The sequence below is a fragment of the Artibeus jamaicensis genome, unplaced genomic scaffold, assembly GCF_021234435.1.
Source record: "Artibeus jamaicensis isolate MK-2021 breed Jamaican fruit bat unplaced genomic scaffold, CSHL_Jam_final contig_76, whole genome shotgun sequence".
NCBI lineage: Eukaryota > Metazoa > Chordata > Mammalia > Chiroptera > Phyllostomidae > Artibeus > Artibeus jamaicensis.
Window position 1 is genome coordinate 5,113,381 of NW_026521954.1, and position 21,974 is coordinate 5,135,354.

The 21,974-nt window shown below is 46.7% G+C and overlaps 1 protein-coding gene across 1 annotated transcript in view; it reads left to right on the forward strand.

Moving 5' to 3' along the window:
- RELL1 (RELT like 1) overlaps positions 1–21,970 on the forward strand; it is a 60,265-nt gene extending 38,295 nt beyond the window's left edge. The window contains exons 4-7 of the mRNA XM_037132506.2: positions 2,039–2,096; positions 4,659–4,895; positions 7,630–7,768; positions 20,239–21,970. Of these exons, the coding sequence (XP_036988401.2) occupies positions 2,039–2,096; positions 4,659–4,895; positions 7,630–7,768 (434 nt within the window). The 3' untranslated portion in view covers positions 20,239–21,970. The remainder of the gene's footprint in view (positions 1–2,038; positions 2,097–4,658; positions 4,896–7,629; positions 7,769–20,238) is intronic.
- Positions 21,971–21,974: the final 4 nt, after the last annotated feature.

Consider the following 21,974-nt stretch of genomic DNA (forward strand, 5'->3'; position numbering starts at 1 on the left):
TAGACTAGAGACGTGAAAGGGAGTGCGTGCGTGTGTGCGTGCATGCGTGCGTGAGCGTGTTCATCCTGCACACCAAACTTCCTCAGACAGGCTGGGTGTGGATGGTTTTGCACAGAAGCTTGTGTCTACTCTGAAAGATTTCACTCATGATAAACAAAGAGACTGTTTACTAATTATTTCTAGGAGTTAAAGGTGAGGTACATGAGTACATGAGAACACAAGTCTATAAAAAATAAGTTTTAGTAATGATTTTAATGTATTTGCATAACCTTCCTGGGATCATTTTATAACTTCATATTTTTAAAGAAGGTTATCATTATACAGGTGATTCATTTTCTCAGGAGACTATTTAAACTTTTGTTTTGAAAGCCTCATTCTTGTAAGTGACTGCTATTAGTGCTATTTTTGTCTTCATACCTTTTTTTGTGGTGGTTTTTTCTCTTTTCTGTTTATAGTTTTAAGTTTGGTAAATTATGGCAGAGGAGAAGTGTCAACTGGCAAATTATAGTGTATTCACTAAACTCTGAAAGAAAATTATTTTTCTGAATCTTAGTATTAGTCAAAGGGTAAAATGAATGACATCACTAAAATAGACTTCAATTTGTCTCTCAGAGGGTAATGTGCCGTCTTTGTCATGTGGGAGAAGATACTGACGACCTCGTTTAGGACTTTTTTGTTAGGACAGGAGACTTACTTAGAGCAAAATTGCGCTTGGGATTGCATTAGAACATCCTCACAGATAGTCATGAAGGGCAAAAAAATGTTCCTTTTAGAAAAGAATGGTATGTTGTGTTAATATGAACATATTTTTTTTAAACCCACACATTCGCAAGGGTTCCAGTGGGGTGAAAATTAGGTTGTAGGGGCAAAAGCTTAATATTTGTATGTAACACACAGGTATACATATAGTACATTAAAAGGTATATCTGTAGCGCTATAATTTATTTCATGGGAAGATGACTAGGAAAAAAATGTCAAAAAAGATTCCCAGGTGGGGCAACAGTGAAAAAAAAAAAGTTCAGAAACACCGTGTAAACCCTTCACTGTTAATGTGTAAAAGCAGCAGTTGGAACCAGAGTAAATTTTCCCCCAGTACTGGGGTTATTCGAGATGTTAACCATTAAGTGTTGCTGTTGTTAGCTTACATGGTGAGTGGTTACTTTTTATTCTTTTACCCCTAGAGCATTTGTTGTGGCTCATCATGAAAACAGTGCTTTAAAATCAGTGGAAGGTTAGGACTCAGTAATAGTGCGTGGCCTTGCCAGTTGAGTATTCAAGGGGAAGTGGAACATCCCCTTCAGTCTTTTATCCTTGGGAGGTTGGCCACTCCCTCTAGAAGAGGCAAGAGAACAGACGCCTGTGTGTGTCTGAGGCGGGGACCCCAGAAGCTTAGCTTCAGTTTGCTTTTGTTGACCGCCATATACAAAATAGATTTTTAAAAAAACCATTAGGAGTATAATTTAACTTGGTCCATATTAGGTAACTTGTATGTGTGACCAACCCTTGGAATTTTAAATCATCTGGCCTGAGTTAAGGTCCGGTGTGGGCAGGAAGCAGAGGAAAGCCAAAGAGCCCACATGGAATATTGTATGTGGGATGAACTTGATACTAGACAGGTATTCAGAGGTGAGAGGTTATTCTTTGGGCACACAGAAACCACTGGCATCCAAGTCTCATAAGACATAGCTTAGTCAAGTGAGCTGGATGCCTTGGCGTGTTCGAGAGGAGGAAGAAGTGTCCCCTGTGTTACACTGTGATGATGTGCAGGACGCAGAGCTCCGTGTTGGACCTGCTTTCCTGTCTGTGGGTTCTCTGCTGCTCAGCACTAACCTCCTGCGTGGTGCAAGTTATTGGCAGCTGACGCCACACCGTGAGGCTGCCTTGGGGGAGACCCTCCCTTCCTGGGACCCCAGGGCCTCATCTATGAACTGAAGGAATGCAATCAGGTGTTTTTTTCCAACAACTTCTCTGATGTGATAATTCTATGATTCCTCATCGTTCTCATCCTATTTTAATTCTTTATATTTTTTCCCCTTAGCAAACGCTGATGTTTTGAAGGCAATGGTAGCAGATAACACCGTGTCTGATCCCGAAAGGTGAGTGCTCTTTCTCCCACTCAGTGGGACTTTTTTTTTAATGTTCTGCTAGAGCAGGTTTCCCAGCTTTGGCACTGTTGACATTTGAGCCAGATAATTATTTGCCGTGGGGAACTGTCCCGGGCATTGGCGTGTTTAACAACAACCTTCCTCGTCCCATGGGGTGTCAGTGTGCCCTGGAGACACAGTCTCCTCCAGCCCGGAACTGCCGTGTTAGGGAACCGTGATGGGAGACAGTAACGGCCTTGCTTTGGGGTTGAGCAAGCAGGGCTTGAGGCTTAGCTCCAATACTCGCAGAGCGTCTCTTCTTGGGGAAGTTAACTGACCGCTCTGAGCTCAAGATCCATCTCCTATAAGAAGGAGATAATCAATCTGTACCAACTTCATCGGGTTATTATAAGGAATACACAACACCTCAGGCATTGAAGGATCTCTGTCCACGGTGGGGATGAGTGAAAAATGGGCTGGTTTGCAGGCACCTGCCAGGTTCTATTTTTGTATTACCAGTTTTTAGTTATGGTCATTGGGCATCCTGGTCCTTCCTAATTAATTACAGAACTTTATCTCTACGCACATTTTCATTTCTCCAGTGAGGAGCACTTATCGAGTGCCTGCTGGCAGGGGGCATTCCAGTGCGGGCCTCACGGGGAGAGCGTGTGAGTGCTGTAGGACGAGTAAAGACCAGGTGCCCTCGGGGTTCCCTGGGGCCAGCAGGAGGCTGGCAGTTCCCAAAGGAGTGCCATCTGAGTCGGGTGTGTGACAAGCAGAGGCAAGAGCAGGGGCTGCTTGTAGGCAGAGGAAGTTGAGGAGAAACGGCCCTGGAGTGTGAAAGTGTGGGGCGCACCTGGAGAGGTTCAGTCCGGGGAGGCTGGGGAACGTGTCAGGGACAGTAGCGAGAAGGGCCAGCAAGGCAAGCTGGGACTGAGTGACATGGCAAGGGGATCGGACCTTCTTCGGCTTACTCTGTGGGGGGTGCCCCCAGCCTATTGTAAATATGCAATACGTGCTCGTCAATCCAGCCACATTAGCTTTGCACTTTAACGAGGTAACTCAGTGCAGGAAGGTCAGCGTAGGAAGCTCGGTGGTGTAGTTCATAGAGACACATGAGCTGTGATTTCTGAGCCCTGAGCACAGACGTCTGGTGTCTGGGACCGGTTAGCTCGTGGCGTGTTTGCCTCTGTCATCTTTGGGCAACATGTAGTGTCTCCACTGGGCTTTACACCCAGCGGGTACTTGATAGATGTTTGTTGGATGAATATTGTTTAACTTTTGAAGTCAACCTTCTACTTATGTAGTGTTAACTTAACATGGTTTTGCCCCAGACAGCTGCAGCTGTGTGTTTTTATTTGAACGATGTAAAGAGCATCCCTAAAGAGTACCAGGATGCTATTGGTCGTCTGTGATATCTGAGACTATCTTTTCAGCCACCGGCCACACTTCTGTTTAGTGTGCAGCGGGCAGGTTCCACAGCGGGGGGCGTACTTTATGCCTTGAGAGACTCCCACGTGCCTTTGGGGCTCTCGGCACAGCGCCAGGTGTCAGACTCGGCCGTGATGCGTCACCTCGCCTGTACCGACCTGCTCGCACTGATCCCACCCACATCAGAGGGCTGCTTCCCTGTCGGGCCGGCCCTGTCCTGTTTTAATTCCTCCTTTTCTAGTGGACCAGTGCCTTGACATGTGCCTTCTGAAAGTAGCCAGTCCCTGGCCTGTACACTTCTGCTTTTTAATATTTTGGGGTGGTCTACCTGGATTTCTTCCAGATTATCAAAGTGATGCCCCTGTTTCTGACACATTATATGATGATTAAGATCAGGGTTTCCAGAATTAGACTTCCTAGATTTGTAAGTCAGACCCATTACTTACTACCTGTGTGACCTTGGGCGATTTATTAAACTCTGAGCCTTAAACTTTTTAAATAAGGAAATTGATGCCTACCTCATAAGGTTCTGTAAAGTGAATTAAATTAACATATATCAAATGTTTAGACTACTTTGTTAACTATTTCTATTATTACTATTTCCAACTCTATCAGCACTGAGCATCACTTTGCGTATCTTGACCTAAAAGCTTTCTTTTTTTGATGCAGTAGCCAATTGGATCAAATATTGTACCTTAAGTCATTGGATGACTTGATTGGAATTTAAGTTTATCAATCCTACAGGGCATCTCCTTGCTTAGAAATCTAGGTAGGCACTTTGCTATGTGTGAGAAATTAGTAAGATTGCATGAGAATGGAGAGCAGTTGCTTCGAAAGAAAACTAATACTTTCAAGACAAAGAGTGCATCTTCATTAGAGGCAGCGGTTTATATCCATCCAGTTAGCTCCGCTCTGGAAGTGGTAAGTCACATTATTGCTGTTTAAAATGAGCCTTCGTTGCCTGGTCCTAAGAGCTGAGTAATTGCTGCCTAAGGCCAGTTCACAAAGCCCATTGTTTTCATTGGAAGAGGCATTTTTTTCTTTTGATTTAAACCTGCCTCTTTCGTGACAGGGGGAGAGATTGCCTTAGCTGGTGTTTCTTTTAAGTAACCAGTTCTGCCTTTCTCGTCCTTCCCACCTTAGCCCTGTGACCCCCAGCACTCCTGGGAGCCCACCTGTGAGCCCTGGGCCCTTGTCACCAGGTGGCACCCCAGGGAAGCACATCTGTGGCCACCACCTGCACACAGTGGGCGGTCCTGTCGAGAGGGATGTGTGTAATCGGTGTAGGCACAAGCGGTGGCACTTCATAAGACCCGCCAACAAGTCCAAAGAAGGCCGCCCAAGGCGTCAAGGGGAGGTCACCGTCCTCTCTGTGGGCAGGTAAGAGTCCTGTGGGTGCTTCGGGTTTGTGTCACATGGTTGCTGGGTACTGACCTGTTAAATGCAAAGTGTGTTCTCCTTAGGTGGGCTCAGGTCATATCTCTGGATTTTCTGGTCTGAGTTCTTCATTTTAACAACAGCAGAGGAATCCCAAGTGCTGGCTATTGCTAGATCAGGTGTCAGATTATGAATTGAGGTAAAACATTAATTACTTGCTGTATTAAGGTTCTCCAGAGAAGCAGAACCAACAAGATAGATACAAATACACATAAGAGGAGATTTATTGTAAGAATTGCTCATGTGATTGTGGAGGCCAAGAGCTCCCGCAATCAGCTGGCTGTGAGCTGGGGACCCAGGAAAGCTGGTGTTATATATAGTTCAGTCCAAGTCCAAAGGCCTGAGAACCAGGGGAGTTGATGGTGTAAGTCCCAATCCCAGTCTGAGGCCTGAGGGCGGGAGAAGACAGACGTACATCCCAGCTCCAGCAAAAAGGGAAGATTCACCCTTCTTTCGCCTTTTTGTTGTATTTGGGCCCTCAAGGGCCAGGATGCTGTCCACCTACATTGGGTGGGCCGTGATCTTCCTCACTCAGACTGTGGGTTCAAGTGCTAATCTCTTCTGGAAACACCCTCACAGACACGCCCAGAAACAGCGTTTCACCGGTCCAGCTGACACGTAACACTGACCAGCAAACTTGTTGTGACAGTGGGAGCCCGAATCTCAGCTGTGTAGGGGGTGGAAATTTACATTTCATGTGTGGAGATGGAGAGATCAGTGGGCGGCTCTTCAGGTGGTCCCGTAGCGTCCCTGGTTCCTTCTGCCGGTGTCTGGCAGGCGTGCTCGCTGGAGGGGGAGTGCCCGGCGGTGGCTCACGGGAGGCTGCAGTGAGGTGGGCTGGGAAGTGGCCCGTTTCACTCTACTCACATTCCACTGTCTGGAGCTCAACCCCTGGGCCACACCTAACTGCCACGCCCTGGGGAATGTCCAGCCGCGTGCCAGGGAGAAAAGCGGTGGAGCTGGCCCATTGCAGTCCAGTCTGTAGCATGGCAGCTCCTCGTGGGTTCCTGTGGCTGCCTTCTTTCAGCTCACCTCACTGGCGTCCTGGGTGTCCCCATCCAAAGTGCCATTTACCTGTGACCCACATGTGATGTGGAGATCTTGCAGTTCAAGTCAGGAATCAGTTGGACTCCATACAGAGCATTTTTGCAGTGTCCGCTGTTTGGGTGGTTGAGCCTGACGCAGGAACTGCGTTGCTAATGCTGCACTTGTTAGGAGCACACGTGCTGGACCAGACTGGGCAAGCACCTTGCAAAAGCTGGCAGTAGCGCGTACACGACCCTCCTCTGGTACTGACAAACTCTGGGAAGTGCAGCCTGGACTCATTGCGTCTCCCTCGCTTGAGTCTTGGTGTCACTACTTACAAACTCTGTGCCTCAGTCTCCCCCTTCATGACATGGAGGTGACAATAACACCTCATTGAGTTGCAGCGAAGACTCTGTAAGATGATTGCTGTACCAGACGCAGGCCAGTTTCTGGCATTCATAATGCACTCGGGAAATACTGGCCGTTGTTATTTTAATGTGGTTGGATCGCCGTGCGTTACACAACCCACGAAGGGATGACCGCTGGGCTGCGTGCCACTTCCAGCAAAACGGTGTGTCTCATGACCACGCTGCTTTATTAAGAAGCAGAGTCATGGGAATTTATGAATGTGGAATGCAATGAGAACCTGTAGCTTGTTTAGACAAAGCGTGTTTTGTTTGCTTTAAAGAAAAGTCTGCTGAGAGTTTCAACCCAGATTCAGCATGGCTCTTTGGAATGCCCCAGATGCCCCTCTTTCTCGGCCGTGCAGGACGAGGGGCGTCTAGTCACTGTGGGCTGCTTTCCAGCACGTGCTACTTAAGGAGGGTCACGGTCGACAGGACAGCCATCTGGGGACGTTCCCCGATCCTCCTTTCACTTCCTCAGTCTCCGCCTTCCTGGTGGTGGGTGATCTCATTTTGGACAAAGAAGAATTTATGTGAGATACTTTTAAAGGACTTTTAGGCAGTGAAGAGACACTGTTATGAAAGACTTCAGGGTTTGGTGAGGACAGACTAGAAAAACAGTCACATTGAGTAAATTTCTTTAACTTTTCTCTTCACCTTAATGGCAATCTCTTCCTAAATTTCCTTATTTTTCTTTAATTTTGAATGAGGGTTAACCCAAATTTGCTTTCCAAAGTAACAGACAAAAACTAGACACGAAAAAACCCTACTACCAACTGATACTGAAAAAACCCATGGTTGGGGCCCCCGCTGTGCGTGCGGACCCTCCACCAGGTGTGTCTGTGACGAAGGTGGAGTCTGAGTGTCCATGTGAGCGTTTGGTGACGTCATTCCATTAGTCTGGTCATGCTTTTGCCCAGCCTGATGTTAACGCCCAGGTCATGGTTAGAAACCACAACCCTGAGGCTGTGTAGCGGCTGGGTACCACGTGTGTAGTGCCCTTCCCACGCTCTGTGAAGTACCCGGCACAGCCCGTGACATGCTGAGTGAAAATCCGCCGGGGAGCTTGGCAGGGGGCAGGGCGTATGCTGGCAGGAACCCCTCCTGCTGCCTCCATGTTTTCCCTTGACATCCTAACTTTCGGCTGAGTTCACTTGGGGTCCTTTACGTGGGTGATTTTTGATTCACTCCTGATTCTTGCTCACCGGAAAAGCAAAACCCCTCAGATCCCCTCCTTTCTCCCTCAGGTTTAGAGTTACAAAAGTGGAGCACAAGTCGAACCAAAAGGAGCGGAGGAGTTTGATGTCCATGAGCGGCACTGAAAGCCTCAATGGGGAGGTGCCTGCGACACCTGTGAGGAGAGAGCGGAGCGGCACAGAGGAGTAGGTGAGTTGCCGTTTCAGTGACACTGGGGGTGGGGCGGTGCATGGTGGGGAGAGGGTACTGAGAGCCTCTCTGGGGCGTGGGGGAGAAAGGAATGACTGGGCAGGGAGGCAAGGATGCTTTCTGGCGGCTGGTTGGACTGGAGAGGACTGAGCGTGATTCCATGTTTGTCCAAAGGTTCTTATAAAGAGGCCACCAGCTTGGTTGCCTCCAGGGGCTTGGCCTGCGTGATGCAGAGGAGATGGGATTACTTAGGAGGCATTGTGGAGGGGTGGGGTCTGCAGCAAAGCAGAAATCATAACCCATCCGTGAATTTACATTGCCACAGGGCAGAAGGCACTTAATGTTGCTAGATCTCATGCAGAAGAAGGAAGGTGGGAGCCTGGACTTATTAAATGTGAAATCGCCACAGGTTTTTAAATGTTAACAGCATATTCAATTTCCTTTAAAAAAAAAAGCAAGGCAGGACAAATGAAGTATAATCTTTTCATCATTTCTAGGTAAACTGTGATTTGTAAAAGGCCAGGGCAAGCTTCTTCCATTAATTGAGTTGGAAACCAGTTTTATTTTAATGCGTCGTTGTTCTAAAATACTCCAGGTAGAAATACTACTCCTTCCTCCAAATATGTTGAAGCAATTTGAAAGCAAAAGTAAAGGCTTCTTGGTTTGGCGATTTTAATTTTGGAAGTTATTGCTTTAAAAAAAAATGCCTGTGATAATTTGATATTGGCTTAGCTTTTACCTTACTCTTTCCTTTCTGTTCTTGTTTGAGTAGCATTTATCCTTTTTCGTGTTTCTTATTCTACATGAAGGGGTGACTGAGGACTCAGGTGAGGTCATGGACCAGAAGCTGTGACTTGAGCCTGAACATTTAGGCAAAAGGAGGGCGGGCGGGACATGGGGGACTGGACTGATGGAGTCAGGCAGCCAGGTTCGAATCCCAGTTTTCAAAGTTTTTCACTCACTAGCACTGGGACCTGGGCAAGGTACTTGGCTTTTTATGCCCCACTGGAAAATGGAAATGGTGTTACCTGCCTCAGGGTGGCCGTGAGATTTCTGGGAAAGAACACGTGAGCCCAGGGCCCAGCATATAGGAAATGCTGGGTCACGGCTGCTGATTATTATTTGTTCATTCACTTTTGGTTGGTGTGGCTGAGTAGGGGAAGGAAGTGGCTTTTGAGTGAAGCTCCTCTGATAATCTGCCCAGGCTCCTGGAGGGTTGGGGACGGCCTGGAAGAAACCTGGAAGGGTGTGCTCCTGAGTTCTGTGGACATAGGGTCTCGGAGAGCGTCCCAGTGCTGGTTCTGACAGTCTTGCCTTGGGGGAGGGCTGCCCCTTCCTCTGAGTTTAGGAGCTGAATAGGGGCTTCCTTTAAAGACAGCAAACAGTGCAGAGATCTGTCTTTGGCTTCTCAGCCAGTTACTGGTGCTTTAGGAAAGCAACCAGGAGGAATTTAGGAAGAGGAAGAGGAGGATGAAGATAATAATGAAAGGAGCCAATGTCTGTTCAGTATTCTTGTCTTCTAGACATGTGGTATGTATCTTGCATGTTTCCATTATAAACATCTCCTAGTGGGGTGGGTACTAACAGTTTTATAGACAAGAAACCAATGAATAGAAGTGATAAGCTACACGTTCAGGGTCACAGAGCTGGAGGAGGAGCTGATGTGAACCTGGGTCTCTGGTTACGAGACCAGCTTTCCTGCCACCGTAGGGTGCTCATAAAGACACAGCCCTAGACCCACGAATGCGGAATGTTTCCACCAATGATCTAGACACCTCCTGGGCTGTGGCTACTGAAATTCAAATTAATTAAAAACTTAGGGTGTGTCATAGAGGGCAGTGCAGACGCAGAACATTTCCATCATTGTAGAAAGTTTTATCGGACGGGGTAGATGGTGGCTTAGATGTTAGACCTGAAATCCTGAGTGACTTTGGTGAATCAGAGAAGCATTTTGATTGAAGTCACGAGGACTTACCTGGCTGGGAAGAGAGGCGTCTGGCCATTCAAGTCTCAGGTGAGGAAGGCCCAGCCGGTTTAGCGGCAAAGCGAGCATGGGTTGCAGTGAGAAGACTGCATGTGAATCTTCAGCTGGAGCTCACCATGCTCCTCAGCCCGACTGGAGCCTCGCTCAAGTCCTGGAGCCTGGCTTGCACTGCTGCCTGGAGGAGGACCTCGAGATTTGGGGAGATTAAAAGAATTAGGATTAGAAGAAATCAGGATAGCTCCGCCGGTTTTCTTGGCCCAAATTCTGCCTGTATCTGACTGCAGGAATTTGATCTAATCCTCTGAAGTTCTGACCACATTTAACTGTTTTAAATTTGATATTTCCTGCAAACCATCAAGATTTTGTAAGAAAACCACCAGCATTGAATTTGATCAGAAGATGTATGCTCATATCCTCGCTTGCCCACTTGGCAGTCGTACTTGACCGCCCCCTTCCCTGTTTCCTTGAATGTGAAATTTATTGATTAAGGCCGAGAGTGTCTGGTATACAGCTGGCTCTTGGGAGAGGGTAGTCGTTCGTACTGGGCTGCCAGTCCAAGTCAGCCCACGATGGGTCAGGAACGAGATGCGTTTTTCTAGCCTTCGACTGGGAATTAACTTTGGAATTAAAATTTAAAAATTTTTATTATGGAAATTTTCAAACAAGCGCAAAAGTAGAGCGAATACTGTGGGTGCTTGTGAGTCATGGAGTGATTAATTATAATACCTACCGTTTACTGAGTGTTTGCCATGTACCTGGCGTGCTTTGAAAGGCACATTGCACACATGAACGGATTCCATCCTCACAAAGCCAGCAGGTAGGCACTGCTTAGCACCCATTTTGCAGATGAAGACCGTTGAAAGAACTTGTCTAGAGTTACCAGCAAGGCTGTGGTGGGGTGTAGACTGCACCCCAGGCAGCCTGGCTTCTGGAGCCACAGGCTTCGCCACTGAGCCTGGTCCAGGGAAAGCTGGTCCTGTGGTTAGTCTGCTGGGGTTGGGACCTGCTGGGGGACCCTGTCTGGTGACCCCAATGGAGAATGGACTCTGAAAAAGGGGGGAAGGGACAATGATTGATCTTTTAAAAAGTGTATGTATCCATCAACATTTTTTTGCTGCTTTTTAAAAATATTTATTTCTCATCCCCAGAGAGAGCACGTTTAGGATATTTAATGACTTGATTTTCCGAGTGGAGAGATCCTGAAACGTTCCCTCCTGGGCCCACACCCCTGGTTCGGACTGAACCGAAAGATGCGCCCTAGCGTGGGGCTGGCACAGAAGGACGGGAGCATCGCACTGTCTAATGCAGGGTTTAGAGTTGTCTTTTTCCCTGAAAAATGTCTTTGTGTAAGTTTGGGTTTTTGGCCAAAGTTTTTTACTGTACTACCTTGTTTTGCTGTTGAATTGATTCAGATATTCAGAATATACCTACTCATCGATCGGGTTTCTCCTTTTTCGTGAGGCGGTTGATGCTAGAAACTAGCCTCAGTGTTCTCCACCCCGCGGTATGCAGACGGGGGCAGCGTTCCGCCCTCCCTCCTTCTCTTTTCGACAAACACAGTCGATTCCCTGGCACCCCCTCCTCGCCTGTCCTTTCTGCCCCGTCTCCTTGGCCGGAGCGGCTAGAGCTAACGTGCCCTCTGCCTGATTTATTTTGGCAGTGCAGTTAAAATGGGTTCTTTTTTCCACAGAAATGTGTTTTGATTTCTTCTTAGAAGAATACGCTTTTGTTCTTCAAAGTTGAATCAGATTGCTTTCAGCCTACAGATGCCACCGCCTGTGTGCATTGTCACCGGGCCTTTCCTTTTCAGGAGGACACTGTCGTGGGCCATCTGTGTTGCATGGTTCTGAGGTCTGTGCTCGCTCCCTTCTGTGTAGGGTCCTGTTGAAAACAGTGATTTGGGAAGTTTGCAATAACAGTATTCTTTATCAAAACACAAATTCGTAATAGTAGACATCTCTTCATTTTAAATTGTTTTATTATTGAAACTCTTCTATTCATTGTGATTTAAGTAGTTTACTTTAGTGAGTAAAAGCCAAGGTTTAAACAGGTTAGGTTAAATTTTAACTTTGCCACTAACTACCAGTGATTTTAAATCACAGAGCTTCTTGTGTTCTTCATCTTTAAAATGGGGCTGTTGTTGGACCTAAATGTCGTAATGTGTGTGGAAAGTTCTGCAATCAGATATTAATATTAGTATGTATTAAAATTCACTATTACTAATACTTCACATCCCGTACTTGGTGACCTTAGTTATTTATTAATCAATTCTTCATCATCTTTAGGTTCTATGAACCCATTTTCCTTTTTAAAAAAGGCTTTATTTATTTATATTTAGAGAGGGGAAGGGAGGGAGGAAGAGAGTGAGAGAAACATCAGTGTGTGGTTGCCTCTCACACATACCCTACTGGGGACCTGGCCTGCAACCCAGGCATGTGCCCTGACTGGGAATCAAACCGACGACCCTTTGATTTATAGGCCGACACTCGATCACTGATCCCCACCACCCAGGGCATCCCTTTTTCCTTTTTAGGAACATTAGATCTTTGACTTTGTATGACATCTCAACATAGACATTTGTCAAGTCTCTTAGGAATTTGGGCTATTGTCTTGTTTGTGTTAAGAAGACCTTAGAAATAACCATTCCTCTCTTTCTGGAGGTGGAATCAGAATTAGTTATAAGGTGATAGAAAAGGGTTTTTTGAAGGTTTAAAAAACTGATTGATTTGAGAGAGAAAAAGGATGGGAGAGGGGGAGGGAGAAAGCATGTGAGACATTGATTTATTGTTCCACTTATTCATGCATTCATTGGCTGATTCCTGTATGTTCCCTGACTGAGGATCAAACCAGTAACCTTGGTGCATTGGGTCATTGCTCTAACCAACTGAGCTACCTGGTCAGGGCTGAGAATGGAAAGGCTTTACTAACTTAAGTTCCTTTTATGATAAACATCGGCGGATGACCGTGAGAGCTGGGAAGTTCTCTGCACCTAACTGTGTGGCTCTGCTGGGCTCTGCTTTGCCCCTTTTTGCCAAGACTGTGCCGTGGGCCATGCTCCCTCCCTCCTGAGCATGGTGGCCAACCACAAGGCCAGCTTTTCTGACCTTTGGTGCCTTCCTCCCTCCTCCAACAGTGGAAAGATGAGCATTTCTCCTTTCCTTTGAACTCTGTGCCAGGAGTGGCGGCGGAGGCTCCCTGCTGAGGCTCCCTGAAGTCCTGTGGCTTTATCTGCAGTCTCACTTCCTTTGTTAGTTCCCCGGGGAAGGACAGGATGGGAACCTTCAGGTGCCACGAATAAATGCACATTTTTCCCCACAGCATATAATTTTTTCAGAGTAACATTTTTTTAAAAAAAACAAAAGGATCTCAGGTTTGATGGAAGCTCCTTTATTCCATTCTCTGGTGTTAAAGGGGGCTGTGGTGTATAAATTTATAAAAAGAAACTGTGCTCTTGTGAGTTATGGGTGATAATCTTTCTACATTACAGATGAGGACCCCAGCTCAGAGGGATTAATTTCTCCCAGCTTCCTGGGCCAGGCGGTGAGAGGGCTTGTGTGGGAAGCAAACCACAGTGTGGAGCTCACGTGCTCAGTGGCTTGGAAGTGCCAGGGAGCCTTGCTTTCTCCAACAAGAGGGAGAAAAATCCTTACTCAGCTTCGCCGAGGAGCTCCCAGTAACGATCATGTTGACATTGTCAGCCTTTGCCAGCCAGGGCCCGTGGGGACCTCCTGACGCCACTTGTCTGTGCGCTGTGCCTGGGCCAGGTCCGGTTCGCGAGCTCTCCTCTTTTCTCACAGGTAGACTGAGATCGTAGACTCTGGGACTTCAGGGGGTAGTGGTCGCTAGTTCAGGCCGCTTCAGGTATAAGTATACCTATTAAAAGTATTTATTGCGCCCCTACTACGCGCCAGTTACTGCGCCTGGCCTCAGGGGTGTGGCACTGTGGCAGAGGGGCAGACGAGGCCCGCGCTCCCGTGGAGTTTCTGTTCTCGTGTTTGTAGCAGACTTTCTCCCGAGGCCCCCAGCTCCCTCGTTTTAGAGTTAGGGAGGCCCCGGGAGGTTGCGTATGTTGTTCAAGGTCACACTGATAGTTCCAGAGCCTGGACTGGGCCTTCCCGATGGTTCAGTCCCTTCGCTGCCGCTGAAGTATTGGATGCTGAAAGTCCCCACAATAATTAAGTCTTTAAAAATGTAACCCTATCTGCTCTCCTTCCCCAGCCCACACATACCATCTCCCGGTCCCCTTTCCGAGAGGTGACTGCAGAGGACACTGGCGTCCTCTGCGTCCTTTCAGGGCTACTCTCTGCATAGTAAATACAGGCTCACACATCAGATGTGTGTACAGACAGTTCCCCCTCTTTGTTGAGGCTGATAACTGCAGGTTCCTCGGACGGGTCAGTTTTTGCTCCCCCACATTGCTTGAGCCACAAATAGTAAAAATGCCAGATGCAGTTTCAAAGTGCTGTGCCCTGTTTGTTCTTTGTTGCTGGGAACGGCTCCCAAACATTTATGGACAAAGTCTGAGAGTTTTGGGTGGACCTAAAAACATACTCTGCTGTCATCACTCTGATGTTCTGAGTTATTCCTCCTCGTTCTGTGCACAGAAGAGACTAAAACGTGTGGTCAGTATTCCCAGAATTTAGGCAGCATGAGAACCAGAGGCTTTTGTTTTGTTTTGAATCGCCAGCCAAGCGAGCCTTGTCCTCCCCACACACCCCGCCCCAGGCAGGGTCTGCCGCAGGGCCCGCCCTGGCGCTGACCGGAGACTGACCCACTGACCCCTGAGAGAGCTTTTCTCTTCTCCCTTGGGAGCCCGGCCGTTTGATCAGAACTTCAGAAAGAGAGGCCGTGACATCTGCCCCTATCGGCAGAGAGACTGCGGCTCTGGACGCTCACGGAGGCTTGGCAGGACCTGAAACGGACCTGCAGGGGCTCGAGGGAGGCGGCGAGTGGAAGGTTTGTGGTGACATTCCTGCCCAGGACCAGAAAGAAGAAGGAATTAATAGTTATAACTGGGATTTTTATTTTTCTTAAGTTGTAACTTGAGGCTTTGATCTCTACTACCATGAACTAGCTTAAAGAATAGTCTCTTTTATTCTCCAGCAGCAGGAGGTAGGACCCTGTAGTGGCTCCACAGTACAGGTCCTTGGTGCTCACATCCTGGTCTGTCACTTTTTGGCTGTGTGATCTTGGACAAGTAACTTAGCCTCTCCTGCCTCGGCTTCTCCATCTGAAAAGTGGGGATGATAGTAATATCACCTGCCTCTTAGGGACGTGGTTCCTTGGCACTTAGTGCTAAGTAGGCAAATTCTAGATGTTATATCAAGCCCGATGTGTACATTTAGCAATTAAGCTATGAACAATTAATGTTGTGTCTGTATTTCTTAATTTTTCTGCCACTCAGAGAGGCCAAGATTGACATAAACTTTAAGGTGGTTATTCATTGGATGCTTGGGCGAGCGAGCGTGAGAGGCTTACTGATGGCTGGTTAGCCGTACTCCAGCTCACAAGCCAATGGAGAGGCAGTTTCTACCTTGTTCGCTTTTCCTCATCAGAAAGATGTGGTACTGCTCAGAGAAATAAGTTATTCTACCCGTAGCTTAATGTAACATTGCATCCTAGCTGTGCTGAGATGAATACTACTGAATTGCATTTAAATATTTCCTAGGCGAACCCTGTTTCTCCGGCTACGGAACAATCAATTTTTAATGCCAATTACATTTTATTTGGAACAGAGTGCTCTGACTCTCACTGTGCAAGAGCTAGTAAATCACAAGTGTTCACTCACCATCACTCAGGAAACCCATTTTTGCTAACTATACAAACACATTTAAATTGCTGTGAGGCTATAAGTCAGCAGGGCAAGCTTTAGACGCCTCAGTAAGGTCTAAATCTAATGTCAGAAGAGTCAAACTCTGAGGAATGCAAAATCTGACCTTGGCATTATTCCATGAAGAAGGCAATATAATTTGCAGGAATATCCATTTTATCCCAATGCGACTTTAAAAAGCTGTTTCCATTTGGGATGGAAAAAAATACCTATGAACACTTTAATTAAAAAAACTAAAATTTTAATTCTGAAAACCCTTTCCAAAGTAGGGGCTATCATGTGGCAATCTGTGATATTGTGATTTATAATAAGAAATATATACTTGGTCTTCGTAGCCAGTTCTGGAACAAAGCTGATAGAACGATCGATATTTCCTAAGTCTGAGAGCCAAAGGTCTCTTGTTGTGCTGCTGAGGTCACTTGCAAAGCCCCTAGTAACCGAGGTTGGGAGCTGGTTGTCAGGAGAGCCAGCCAGCCAGCGATGTGATCAGAGGATTGGAACTTGCTGTCCTGCGTGTCTCTCCTCCACCCCCACTCACACACACGCTGGAATTGGGTGCAGAACCCTCATCGTCAATGCATAGAAGATGCAATGTTCAATAAACACGGAAAATGCCCAGCCTTACTAATGATCAAATAAATACAAACTGAAATGAGATCACCGTTTGCCTTTCTGTTGGCGAAGATGAATGTTAACACTAGCATGACAATATAACTTACATCCAAAACGAGACTCTTCTTAGAGTCAAAGGGAACACTATAAATATTACCCATATTTAATCATAGAATAAACATATGTAAAGTGAGACCTTGCAGCCAGCCCGGTTCCATGTCTCCCGGGTTAGCGCCATGTTGCAGAGGGTGAAGGGAGATGGGCATTGTCACACACCTAAGCAGGGAAGGTTGTGTTGGTGAGTAGAGCTATACATACAGACACAGAGCATCTACTATAACGTGCTACTAGGTGAAAAAGCAAGTTTTGGAATACCCAGGTTTGTTTTGGGTTGTAGCTTGTCTTAGCTTGAAGCTGATTATTTAAGTTCTCTCTCTACGAGCTCCAGGCTCTTCGAAGGCTAAGACTGTACCTTCAGGTGGCGCTTTGTACACAGTTGGCCCCCAGCGATGCCTTATAACAGGTGTGATGATCGCTCCCTCATGTGCTCGTTAAAACAGACCTCTGCCCATTAGCTGAATTTTAGTTCCAAACTCTTTTGAAATAAATTTTAAAATGATTCTGGAATTAAAAAATGTTGTCGTTTAGATCGAGTTGCTAAGCTTTTTATTTATATTTCCATCTTTAAATGCTTCTGCCCTACCTGTTCCCTCTTCCATTTCTTTCGTACAGTTTTTGACCTCGGCTGACTTTGCAGTTGCGTTTGCAGGGCTTGCCTTCTGGGGCTAAATTTAGTTCTTCTGGTTATTACCAGTCGACAAACAGTACAGGGTTTCCCTTTTGACTCAAACCTTATTCGTGCATAATCCCCCGGGCACCTAGTAAGCAGGCCTCCAGCTCTGTATATTCTGATTTAGTAGGTTGTGGGCCTAGCCCAAAGAACCTGCCGTTTTTAATGATATTTGAGGCAATTCTAAAGCGTGTGCCCCTGATTATTCCAAGAATGCTGACTTAAAGATTCTGCATGGATGGGCCCAGACTGTCTTCTATTTAGACTGCTTTCTAAATAAACTTGGAGCCTTCATTAAAATGCAAAGGTATTAATATCAGTTTATAAACTTTACCACAGTTAGAGGACCAGAGACACCAAGCGCCTCCTGGTATCTTCCTGTTGGTCTGCTCCGGGCAAGGTGCCAGTCTATGCAGGCAGCACTGTTACAAGATCATATTGTCACGTGGCTGCGTGTTTTCCACTAGAAATGGCCAGCACGTAACCAGAGTGTTGACTAGAGCCTGGTTCACGACAGTCCTCTGACCAGGGCGCTTGATCTTGAAGGGTTAGAGGTTACTGGTGAAAGATCACAGACCCGTAGCTATGGGACTAGAGCGTGAATATTACTGTTGCAATGTTAACTCCGTTTCCGTGGAAAACTTTCCCCATTTGTTTTATTTAAAAGTGCTCTAGGTAATTCTGAAGCCGGCCGTGTGATTCTGGAGGCTTGTGTGTCTCCTCACTGTCACACAGGTGCACTTTTGATCTGGGTCCCTCTGCAGGGCCAGGTTTGCAGCGCCCTTTCGTTTGGGCTCTTGCTGTGCGGCCACGGGGACCTCCCCGGGGAGGGGCCCTGCCTGCGGTTCTGGGCCACGCCCTTCCTTTCTGTTGCCTCACAGGGGCGGGGAGCAGAGAAGTGAGGGAACCCGCAGATCTCAGCAGCGCCATGGTGTGTCTGGAGTGACTGGTGTGACGGTGCCGTGTGGGGTGACTTTACCACTCTGATTGTGTGGCCTTCCTCCTGTGAAGATGGCAATTGTCACTGACTCGTGGGACGGTTGGGAAGATTGAGTCACTGGACCTCGGGTGCTTAGCTCGGCAGTAGTACCTGGCTCGGAGGAGGCGCTCGGTAAATGCCAGCTCCTGTTGTTATTGATCGGTAGCCCTTTCCTTCCTTGGCACCTGTGCTTTGAGGCCTTTATACTTAACATTTTAAATCAGGTGTGTAATTTTTAAAGGGACTGGTCCTTTTTTCTAGTGAACCCTTTTTAACCAGGGATCTACATGTCTCAGTCAAAAAGATACAGTGGTTCCCCTCCGCCCTCCCATTATTTGAAGTTTTACTTTCCACGGTTTCAATGAAGCCCTCATCAACCATGGTCCAGTGATACCGAGTAGGTAATTACAGGCCCACGGAGGGCTGCTGTTAGCCTTCATGGTTCAGGGCGGAGAAGGCACGATGGTACCGACCCTAAGAGTGTCCCTTGAGGCGGGTACGCTGACCACTCAGCATTGTACGAACTTCATCCCGTGCGCAACGCCACTGCCGGACCACCGCGGAGTGGTCACAGGGGTCAGGCGTAGACGCCTCAGCTCCAGTCCCGCCCTCCGTCACGCACGGCCACTCCCTAACGTGGGCCAGGTCTGCGAGAAGAGCTCGAAGTGGGAATCGCTCCGACGTTGGAATGAAAGCTCTTGCTGTGATGAAACGTTACATTCCAGGCCTTACATCCTCACCCTTCACCCTGTTTTCCGTGATTCACAGAAGTCTAGTTCAAAGGGAACAGGAGGTAAAGGAGTAATAAAAATAGTCGAATACCAATTTTCCAGATAATGGCCTAGTTTGAAGTTTTACTGGGAAAATTCTCTTTTTCTCCTTTTAGGACCATTTTTCTCTTTCTCTACCTCTGGCCTGTCTACATTTTTTTCTTGCTAGCCTTTTCTGTATTAATCAATTCTCAGTTGAAAATGTTCCCAGACTTGACTTCGTTCAGTTTTAGGGTTCAAATTTATGGTTTAGCCATGCTAGGTTGTGGCAACAAAGTGCAGGGAATTATTTTGTTTATAATTAATAACTCAGTGTGTGCTATTTTAGGAACAATGTTTATTTCCTTTTTAGCTAAGGGGATAAGGGTCCTTCATCAACCTATTTAGTTTAATAAATCAATATCTATCTTTGTCTCTTTCTCTCTCCCGGTGCCTCTGCTTCTCTCTCCGTCCGATAACCACTATGAAAATTATAAATTACAGAGTGACAGAAAAAATCTTATGGATAATAATAGACTGTATTTTGAAGGCTGAAGTAGAAATAATATGAAGTAATGCTTAAATTGAGACATCTCTATCAACTTCTTGCTACTTCTCCATGTATTTGCAGGTTGCCGTCATCTCTGGCTTTGTTTAGCGTTGCAGGCAAACACACTTTCGGCAGACAAGACAACGTTTTGTTCCTTAGCCGGGAGTAGGTTGGCCTGCCTGGCGTGTGTGTTCCAGCATTCACAGCCCCGTCCTGGGTTAGCTCAGTCTCAAAAACAGGGATCGCAGACAGTGCATAACTGTCCGTCACTGAGACGAGATCTTGGGGGCGGGGAGGTACCCTTTGGGAAACAGAGCCCTGTGTTACGAGGTTCCGGGGGGCTTTGTCTGCAGTGTAGATGCAGGCACGCCTTGGAGGAGTTGACAGCAGAGCTCTCTAACAGCACGGAGCCCTGGAGGTGCGTGCAGTGAAGACCTAGGGCCGAGCATCCGTCACCAGCTCTTACTTGCCAGTGAAACCCCAGCCCAGCTGCCCTGCATGCTCCAGGGACTCTGAGTTACCTCTGTTTGGTGTGGCCTAGACACCGGATATCCAAGGCTCCTTGAGGTTGAGCGTGTTCACATGACACAGTATGGCTGAGGAGCTAAAGAAGAGGCCCAAGGAGTGATACAGGACGCTCGGTGGAGGGGTGGGGGAGGGGGCGTGGCGGGAAGGCGCGCCCTAGAAACTCCTGTGGAAGCCTACGGCTGCCTTACATCCACTGCGGTTCTCAAATTCTCGTCTTTCTTCATTTGTAAAACCTTGATAATGAGGCCTTTTTCAAACCGTGGTGCTTACATTTCTTTAGCCTGCCGTCTAGAAGAACTGTGCCGCGGGGGAAGGAATGCCGTGGGACGGGGTGGGACACGGTAAGGATGGATTACGGTTTCTCCGTGTTTTAAAATATTCAGGCAGATCAGCGTGTGATACTGTGCTACCTTTTATAAAGCTTTACCTGTCTTGATTTCTCTTCCAGGAATGACTTCATTTGAAGAGTTGTGAGAGACTGAGAACGTAACGAGATACGAAGCTGCCCAAGAAATATTTTTTATCTTTTACGTGCCTGCTGTCCTGGACTCTGCAGGCATATGGAAAAAGCTGGAAGGAAGTCTTTTTGCTCTGCTGGATGCAAAACTCAGCTGGCTTTGAAACAAGTTTTGGTTTTTAAAAATCTCTTGGAGATTTTTTTAAGAAGAGAAGAACTGATGTTTTATCTTCCCAGTGACCTTCAGCCACTGCCCCTTCCAGTCCTCCGTCCCGGGCCTTAGTGAGCACCGTTTTTCCCGAATGATCGCTGGGTGTGGCGGAATTATTTGTGTTCAGTCTGAGCTGACGCTGTGTGTGTGTGCGTACGTGTGTGTATGCGTGCCAGTGCTTCTGTTCCCACAGCCCTTACTTCCAATTTTACACTGGTTGTAAGAAGATCTACAGTTTAACTGTTACAAAAGATAAAGATGACTCTTTGGTGGAGAAAGCTCCTTGAAGATCGCCCAGTCTAGCCCTGAGAAACAGACCTGGCGAGAGGTCATGGAGTCAGGAGGAACTAGCCAGTGGACAAGGGTCCACCATGCCGTTCTCTTAGGTCACGTATAAAATATCGAGAGTTTTTTTTAACTTGAGCTAAGCAATTTATATTTAGTCCACTCAAGAAAGGGGAAAATAACCGAAAGTCACCGAACGAAAAAAACGTGTGTTTTGACAACCCAAGGTCAAAACAAAGCCCAAAGTCCCCACGCCTCTGCCAGGTGGGCCCCTCCCTCTGGCTCGGTTTCCCTGGTGCATCTGCTGTTTTGCATCTTGTAACTAATGCTCATTATTTACAAGAACCTTGGCAGTTACTTCCCCTTTGGGCTTGGAAAACCGACTCTTTTTCTGCCTTAGAGCAGATGACACTCCTGAAAGTAGTACTTACTGTACATAGGCTCATTCCATTCTGTGTCTGGCATCAAACTGAAAATTTCCAGCCTGTTAAATGGTAGGTGTAGTTCATGTTTGCACAGTGGACTAGAGGAAGTTAGTATGGACACACGTATCGCCGAGGTCCAAAAAGTAGCAATATAGGAATTTGGGGGATGTGAATTAATGTAAATAATGTATGGGCAGTCTAGGCCGATATTTTCAGTTTAAAAAAAAAAGAACACCTATTTTGTTGTTTAAAGAATATGCCCTCAAAATGGTGAGGGATAATACGTAAGATATTCTTCAGCTTTAAGTATTTTTTAACGTTATTCAGGTCAGAGCACTTTTTGAATAGCAATACAACAGGCCAGAGAATACTCAAAAATATTTAAAGTTGTATATATACCAATAGTACGTTTTAAATATTTTCGAATACTTGAGCAGTTTTTGTCTGTCTTCCAATTATGCCAAATGTTAAGCATTCAATATTTTCAACACATAAACTTTCTACTGGTTTCTATTATCTAATAAATACTCTAAAGTGTTCCCAAAGCAAGTGATGTTTACAGGCCTCGTGTTTTCCCTCCCCCTTCTGAAGGGCCGGGACCCACCACGGGCGTGCCCTCCCGAACACTAGTGACGCACTGACTCCGGGGGTCATCAGTGGGTTGGCTGCCACCTGGATGTAAAACTTTGTAAAGGAAAATTTTCACCCTTTTGAGTGTGAAGTGTATTTTTAACTGTCTGGTTTGTACTTTTACGACTTTTGTACTACCAAAACAGAGTTAAAAATAAAAATGTCAAGTGCAGTGT